The following is an 8,584-nucleotide window of genomic DNA, read 5'->3' on the forward strand; positions in this document are numbered from 1 at the left end:
ACATGTTTTTAACCTGTCTCCTCCCCTTCATCTACACTGATTGAAGTGGATATAACAAGTGACATCAATAAGGGATCATAGCTTTCACCTGGATTCACCTGGTCAGTCCATGTCATGAAAAGAGCCGGTGTTCTTAATGTTTTGTCCACTCAGTGTATGTTGGTGTATAGTGTATAGATTGTGTAAATGGTGTGTATATTACATTGTCTATATTCTGGCTGTATATTCTGTTTATTGTTGTCACCACCATTTCACCAGGTCAAAGGTTAATGTACTTGGTGAATAAAATGGATTCTCATTGTGATTTTGACAGGGATGGGGACAGAGAGTTCCATTGGAGGGATGGCCTGCATGACCTACTGGGGACCATCCAGGACACATCCTTTAACCGGGCCTACAGGGACAGTATCAAGGACGCCCAGTCCAAGGTGCTCCGATCCACCTCCTTCAGACGCAGGGATCTGGGAATCAGCGTTAGCGGGAGTGTCAACAACAACTCCCCTCCCATCCCCGCCAAGCACTTATCTCTGGAGAGGAAGGCGGTAGCACCTAAGACCAGCCCCAAACCCTCCATTGTCTCCACTACTATCCTAGCCTCCGCCCCAGCCCTTGCCCTAGCTACCTCCACTCACACCCACAAAGAAAGACTCACGGTCACCGTCCCAGACCCAGTCCCAGACCCAGCTCTAGCCACCTTTCCCTCACCTCACACCCCCAAAGAAAGACTCACGGTCACCGTCCCAGACCCAGTCCCAGCCCCAGCTCCAGCCACCTTTCCCTCACCTCACACCCCCAAAGAAAGGCTCACGGTCACCGTCCCAGACGCAGTCCCAGACCCAGCTCTAGCCACCTTTCCCTCACCTCACACCCCCAAAGAGAGGCACGTTGTCACCCCGGAGCCCGAGAGGTTCGGCCCCCCAGAGCTCCTCAGCGTCCTGGCCATGGGCCCACCAGTCCCGGCCCGTATCGGTGGGCGTAAGCGACTCACCATGGAGAAGAAGAAGAGGTCCTACTCCGAGCCTGAGAACATGCATGAGGTGAGTCAAAGTATCCAAGGTCCTATCTCCTGCTGTTTTGCCCTTAAGCAAGGCACGTGTAGACTCAGTGAGATGGCGTTGCAGTGAACAGCACCGCAGATATTGAGATGAGTGCGATGCAAGACTTACTGCTCTCCATTCAGGGATGCTGCACTGTGGCTGACCCTGTACTTCCAAACCTTTACTGCTCTCCATTCAGGGATGCTGCACTGTGGCTGACCCTGTACTTCCAAACCTTTACTGCTCTCCATTCAGGGGATGCTGCACTGTGGCTGACCCTGTACTTCCAAACCTTTACTGCTCTCCATTCAGGGGATGCTGCACTGTGGCTGACCCTGTACTTCCAAACCTTTACTGCTCTCCATTCAAGGGATGCTGCACTGTGGCTGACCCTGTACTTCCAAAACCTTACTCAAATGTCACATGCGCCGAATACGACAGGTGTAGACCTTACCATGAAATGCTTACTTACAAGCCCTTAACCAACAATGCAGTTTAAAAAATAAAGCTAAGAAAATATTTACTAAATAAACTAAAGTAAAAAAATTTTTTTAAAGTACACAATAAAATAACAATAACGAGGCTATATAAAGGGGGTACTGGTACCGAGTCAATGTGTGGGGGTACAGGTTAGTCGAGGTAATATGTACATTTAGTTAGGGGTAAAGTGACTATGCATAGATAATAAACAGCGAGTAGCAGCAGTGTAAAAACAAAGGGGGGGCTCTTGGACCTTGGCGGTGCGGTACTGTTTGCCGTGCAGTAGCAGAGAGATCATTCTATGACTTGGATGACTGGAGTCTTTGACAATTTTTTTGGGGCCTTCCTCTGACACTGCCTAGTATATAGGTCCTGGATGGCAGGAAGCTTGGCCCCAGTGATGTACTGGCTGTTCGCACTACCCTCTAGCGCCTTACGGTCGGAGGCCGAGCAGTTGCCATACCAGGCGGTGATGCAACCGGTCAATGTTGGAGCTGTAGAACTTTTTGAGGATCTGGGGACCCATGCCAAATCTTTTCAGTCTCCTGAGGGGGAAAAGGCGTTGTCGTGCCCTCTTCACAACTTTCTTGGTGTGTTTGGACCATGATAGTTTGTTGGTGATGTGGACACAAACTCTCGAACCGCTCCACCGTCAATGTGAATGGGGGCGTGTTCGGTCCTCCTTTTCCTGTAGTCCACGATCATCTCCTTTGTCTTGCTCACGTTGAGGGAGAGGTTGTTGTCCTGGCACCAAATCAAATCAAATGTATTTATATAGCCCTTCTTATATCTCAAAGTGCTGTACAGAAACCCAGCCTAAAACCCCAAACAGCAAGCAATGCAGGTGTAGAAGCACGGTGGCTAGGAAAAACTCCCTAGAAAGGCCAGAACCTAGGAAGAAACCTAGAGAGGAACAAGGCTATGAGGGGTGGCCAGTCCTCTTTTGGCTGTGCCGGGTGGAGATTATAACAGAACATGGCCAAGATGTTCAAATGTTCATAAATGACCAGCATGGTCAAATAATAATAATCACAGTAGTTGTCGAGGGTGCAACAAGTCAGCACCTCAGGAGTAAATGTCAGTTGGCTTTTCATAGCCGATCATTGAGAGTATCTCTACCGCTCCTGCTGTCTCTAGAGAGTTGAAAACAGCAGGTCTGGGACAGGTAGCGCGTCTGGTGAATAGGTCAGGGTTCCATAGCCGCAGGCAGAACAGTTGAAACTGAAGCAGCATCATGGCCAGGTGGACTGGGGACAGCACGGAGTCATCAGGCCAGGTAGTCCTGAGGCATGGTCCTAGGGCTCAGGTCCTCCGAGAGAGAGAAAGAAAGAAAGAAAGAGAGAAAGAAGGAGAGAATTAGAGAGAGGATACTTAAATTCACACAGGACACCGGATAAGACAGGAGAAATACTCCAGATATAACAGACTGACCCTAGCCACCCGACACATAAACTACTGCAGCATAAATACTGGAGGCTGAGACAGGAGGGGTCAGGAGACACTGTGGCCCCATCCGATGATACCCCCGGACAGGGCCAAACAGGCAGGATACAACCCCACCCACTTTGCCAAAGCACAGCCCCCACACCACTGGAGAGATATCTTCAACCACCAACTTACCATCCTGAGACAAGGCCGAGTATAGCCCCGAGTATAACCACACTGCCAAGTCTCTGACCTCCTCCCTATAGGTTGTCTCATCGTTGTCGGTGATCAGGCCTACCACCGTTGTGTTGTCAGCATGATGGTGTTAATGATGGTGTTGGAGTTGTGCTTGACCACTCAGTCGTGGGTGAACAGGGCGTACAGGAGGGGACAAAGCACACACCCCTGAGGTGCCCCAGTGTTGAGGATCAGTGTGGCAGATGTGTTGTTACCTACTCTTACCACCTGGGGGCGGCCCGTTAGGAGTCCAGGATCCAGTTGCAGAGGGAGGTATTTAGTCCCAGGGTCCTTAGCTTAGTGATGAGCTTTGTGGGCACTATGGTGTTGAACGCTGAGCTGTAGTCAATGAACAGCATTCTCACATAGGTGTTCCTATTATCCAAGTGGGAAAGGGCAGTGTGGAGTGTGATTAAGATTGCCTCTTCTGTGGATCTGTTGGGGCGGTATGCGAATTGGAGTGGATCTAGGGTTTCCGGGATAATGGTGTTGATGTGAGCCATGACCAGCCTTTCAAAATATTTCATGGCTACAGATGTGAGTGCTATGGGCGGTAGTCATTTAGGCAGGTTACTTTCGCTTTCTTGGGCACAGGGACTATGGTGGTCTGCTTGAAACATTTAGCTATTACAGACTCGGTCAGGGAGAGGTTGAAAATGTCAGTGAAGACACTTGCCAGTTGGTCCACGCATGCTCTGAGTACATGCCCTGGTAATCCGTCTGGCCCCGTGGCCTTGTGAATGTTGACCTGTTTAAAGGCTACGGAGAGGGTGATCACACAGTCGTCCGGAACGGCTGGTGCTCTCATGCATGCTTCAGTGTTGCTTCCCTCGAAGCGAGCATAAAAGGCATTTAGCCCATCTGGTAGGCTCTACATTCAGAGCGCTGCACTGCGACTGGGTGTGTGTGTCTCAGGGGGTTGGGTTCGAAAGCAAGAGACACATTTCTGTTTTCTGCAAGATAATGGAAAATAAAGGTTTCTTGTTCTTCTTCTTCTAGGTGGGGCTGGAGTCTGATCCAAGGAGGACTAGCCAGCACCAGCTGTTCCTTTTCCCAGGTACAGAGACCAGCGTGGCGGACCGCAGGAGGATGTTTGAGATGGCTGCCAGCCGCAGCCTGAGCTCCAGCTCCCAGGGCTCCCAGGCTCCCCAGCGCCTCCAGGGCTCCCAGGCTTGTCTAGCCGTGTCTCGGCCGGAGCTCCGGCAGCTGCAGCAGGACGCCCTGGCCGACTACATGGAGAGGAAGAGAGGCTGGAGGACAGACAGGGATAGGGACAGGTCAGAGGGAGTGCGCACCCACCGTGACCGCCCTCACAGCGCCTACCTGCAGCCCTTTACAGACACCCGGAGTGTTTCCTCAACCTCCACCACCAGCCTAGCCTCTCTTCAGGAGCCTCTTGGCCAAGACAGCAGTTTCTCTGGTGGGGGAAGGCTCTGCTCCACCCTGCCTCCTGGCCTCCAGGGTTTCTATCCAGGCAGGGTCACTGCACCACGCGTCCAGGCCAAGGCCCCAGCCTCTATCTCCACCACCCACCCAGACACCTTGGGATTCCACAGGCTACTGGAGGGAGAGCTGCCCAGATCTAGCCTTGGTAGAGAAGACCCAGCCCAGGCCTATGAGGCTCTCCGGAGCCAGGAGTTTTTCCTGCGAGGCGATGGAGCCTTTGAGAGGGCAGTTCCAGCCCGGAACTCTGGCAAGTCAGCCTCTGCGGAGGACCTGCTGGAGCGCTCTGAGAGGCCTGCACCCCAGCACTTCAGATCCCGCTCCTCGCCTTCTGGCGAGAGGCTCAATCAGGTAGAGTACAATACACTCTCTGGTTTTACACTTTGTAGACTTCTTTACTAATCTAGTAAAGAAGACAAAACAAAGACACAACACCATTTATTTTGATATAAATGTGTGTGGATGTAGCTTCAGCTGTAAGTCTTAGGTTATCTCTTTAGCTGTAAGTCTTAGGTTAGCTTATCTTTAACTGTAAGTCTTAGGTTAGCTTATCTTTAGCTGTAAGTCTTAGGTTAGCTCATCTTCAGCTGTAAGTCTTAGGTTAGCTTATCTTTAGCTGTAAGTCTTAGGTTAGCTCATCTTCAGCTGTAAGTCTTAGGTTAGCTCATCTTCAGCTGTAAGTCTTAGGTTAGCTCATCTTCAGCTGTAAGTCTTAGGTTAGCTCATCTTCAGCTGTAAGTCTTAGGCTAGCTTATCTTCAGCTGTAAGTCTTAGGTTAGCTCATCTTCAGCTGTAAGTCTTAGGTTAGCTCATCTTCAGCTGTAAGTCTTAGGTTAGCTCATCTTCAGCTGTAAGTCTTAGGTTAGCTCATCTTCAGCTGTAAGTCTTAGGTTAGCTCATCTTCAGCTGTAAGTCTTAGGTTAGCTCATCTTCAGCTGTAAGTCTTAGGTTAGCTCATCTTCAGCTGTAAGTCTTAGGTTAGCTCATCTTCAGCTGTAAGTCTTAGGTTAGCTCATCTTCAGCTGTAAGTCTTAGGTTAGCTCATCTTCAGCTGTAAGTCTTAGGTTAGCTCATCTTCAGCTGTAAGTCTTAGGTTAGCTCATCTTCAGCTGTAAGTCTTAGGTTAGCTCATCTTCAGCTGTAAGTCTTAGGTTAGCTCATCTTCAGCTGTAAGTCTTAGGTTAGCTCATCTTCAGCTGTAAGTCTTAGGCTAGCTTATCTTCAGCTGTAAGTCTTAGGTTAGCTCATCTTCAGCTGTAAGTCTTAGGCTAGCTTATCTTCAGCTGTAAGTCTTAGGTTAGCTCATCTTCAGCTGTAAGTCTTAGGTTAGCTCATCTTCAGCAGTAAGTCTTAGGTTATCTCTTTAGCTGTAAGTCTTAGGTTAGCTGTAGCTTCAGCTGTAAGTCTTAGGTTAGCTCATCTTCAGCTGTAAGTCTTAGGTTAGCTCATCTTCAGCAGTAAGTCTTAGGTTAGCTGTAGCTTCAGCTGTAAGTCTTAGGTTAGCTCATCTTCAGCAGTAAGTCTTAGGTTAGCTGTAGCTTCAGCTGTAAGTCTTAGGTTAGCTCATCTTCAGCTGTAAGTCTTAGGTTAGCTCATCTTCAGCTGTAAGTCTTAGGTTATCTCTTTAGCTGTAAGTCTTAGGTTAGCTGTAGCTTCAGCTGTAAGTCTTAGGTTAGCTCATATTCAGCTGTAAGTCTTAGGTTAGCTCATCTTCAGTAGTAAGTCTTAGGTTAGCTGTAGCTTCAGCTGTAAGTCTTAGGTTAGCTCATCTTCAGCAGTAAGTCTTAGGTTAGCTGTAGCTTCAGCTGTAAGTCTTAGGTTAGCTCATCTTCAGCTGTAAGTCTTAGGTTATCTCTTTAGCTGTAAGTCTTAGGTTAGCTCATCTTCAGCTGTAAGTCTTAGGTTAGCTCATCTTCAGCTGTAAGTCTTAGGTTATCTCTTTAGCTGTAAGTCTTAGGTTAGCTGTAGCTTCAGCTGTAAGTCTTAGGTTAGCGCATCTTCTAGGTTAGCTCATCTTCAGCTGTAAGTCTTAGGTTAGCTCATCTTCAGCTGTAAGTCTTAGGTTAGCTCATCTTCAGCTGTAAGTCTTAGGTTAGCTCATCTTCAGCTGTAAGTCTTAGGTTATCTCTTTAGCTGTAAGTCTTAGGTTATCTCATCTTCTAGGTTAGCTCATATTCAGCTGTAAGTCTTAGGTTAGCTCATCTTCTAGGTTAGCTCATCTTCAGCTGTAAGTCTTAGGTTAGCTCATCTTCAGCTGTAAGTCTTAGGTTAGCTCATCTTAGCTTGGTGGTTCCAGCTAAAGCAGCTGACGCCTTCCTGCTGTGTGACCTGACTGTGTCTGAGATGGGGTTGGTGTTTGAGCTGGGGTTGGTGTCTGAGCTGGGGTTGGTGTCTGAGCTGGGGTTGGTGTCTGAGCTGGGGTTGGTGTCTGAGCTGGCCTGACTGGGAGCAGGCACATAAACCCAGGGCTGGATGATGAGTGTCCCAGGGGCAGGAGAGATCATAGAGGTCAGGAGAGGTCACACAGCTGGCTTCTAAACCCCAGCTCTCCCTCCTACTGACAGGGCATTGACTACAGCTGGCACATAAACTAACCTAGAAAGCTAGCAGCTAAAATATACTGTCTACGAAGGCTGAGGATTCCGCTGCGAAGTCAGTTTCTGTGGGATGTTAAACAAGGATGTCGTTTATCGCCATATGGATTTATTATGCCCTCTACTGTACATAACCCTAACCCTGAGGGGTGACAGGGCGGGTCTATATAGTGACCTAACCCTGAGGGGTGACAGGGCGGGTCTATATAGTGACCTAACCCTGAGGGGTGACAGGGCGGGTCTATATAGTGACCTAACCCTGAGGGGTGACAGGGCGGGTCTATATAGTGACCTAACCCTGAGGGGTGACAGGGCGGGTCTATATAGTGACCTAACCCTGAGGGGTGACAGGGCGGGTCTATATAGTGACCTAACCCTGAGGGGTGACAGGGCGGGTCTATATAGTGACCTAACCCTGAGGGGTGACAGGGCGGGTCTATATAGTGACCTAACCCTGAGGGGTGACAGGGCGGGTCTATATAGTGACCTAACCCTGAGGGGTGACAGGGCATGTCTATATAGTGACCTAACCCTGAGGGGTGACAGGGCGGGTCTATATAGTGACCTAACCCTGAGGGGTGACAGGGCAGGTCTATATAGTGACCTAACTCTGAGGGGTGACAGGGCAGGTCTATATAGTGACCTAACCCTGAGGGGTGACAGGGCGGGTCTATATAGTGACCTAACTGAGGGGTGACAGGGCAGGTCTATATAGTGACCTAACCCTGATGGGTGACAGGGCAGGTCTATATAGTGACCTAACCCTGATGGGTGACAGGGCAGGTCTATATAGTGACCTAACCCTGAGGGGTGACAGGGCAGGTCTATATAATGACCTAACCCTGAGGGGTGACAGGGCGGGTCTATATAGTGACCTAACTGAGGGGTGACAGGGCGGGTCTATATAGTGACCGCATAGAGATAAATAGTTAAATAAGTTTATCTCTATGGTGCCCCTCGCCCTGGCCTGGCCAGCAGCTCCACAGACAGGAAATACCCAAGATCCTCTGACTTCCTGTGTGGTGCCACTGGGCCAGGGCTGGCAGAACACTGACTGTTCACAGACTGATAAGACAGACAAACAAACAAACAAACACACACACACACACACACACACACACACACACACACACACACACACACACACACACACACACACACACACACACACACACACACACACACACACATAAACACTCACACATACACACTGCAGTGGGCCAAGGAGGAGCAAGCTACAGACAATTATGATTGTCTTTAGAAGCTCCATTCGGGTCACAGCAGCTGATAGGTCAGTTAGGTCAGTCAGGAAACCACTGCTGGGTCCTGAGGATGGATATTAAAAAGTCCTTTATCTGCCAGAGCGAT

At 49.4% G+C, this 8,584-nt stretch overlaps 1 protein-coding gene across 1 annotated transcript in view; it reads left to right on the plus strand.

Moving 5' to 3' along the window:
• The window catches only part of shroom3 (shroom family member 3), a 47,403-nt gene that overhangs the window by 17,758 nt on the left and 21,061 nt on the right, over nucleotides 1–8,584 (plus strand). The window contains exons 5-6 of the mRNA XM_038989549.1: nucleotides 314–1,037; nucleotides 4,179–4,973. Of these exons, the coding sequence (XP_038845477.1) occupies nucleotides 314–1,037; nucleotides 4,179–4,973 (1,519 nt within the window). The remainder of the gene's footprint in view (nucleotides 1–313; nucleotides 1,038–4,178; nucleotides 4,974–8,584) is intronic.

Source organism: Salvelinus namaycush, chromosome 3, assembly GCF_016432855.1.
Source record: "Salvelinus namaycush isolate Seneca chromosome 3, SaNama_1.0, whole genome shotgun sequence".
NCBI lineage: Eukaryota > Metazoa > Chordata > Actinopteri > Salmoniformes > Salmonidae > Salvelinus > Salvelinus namaycush.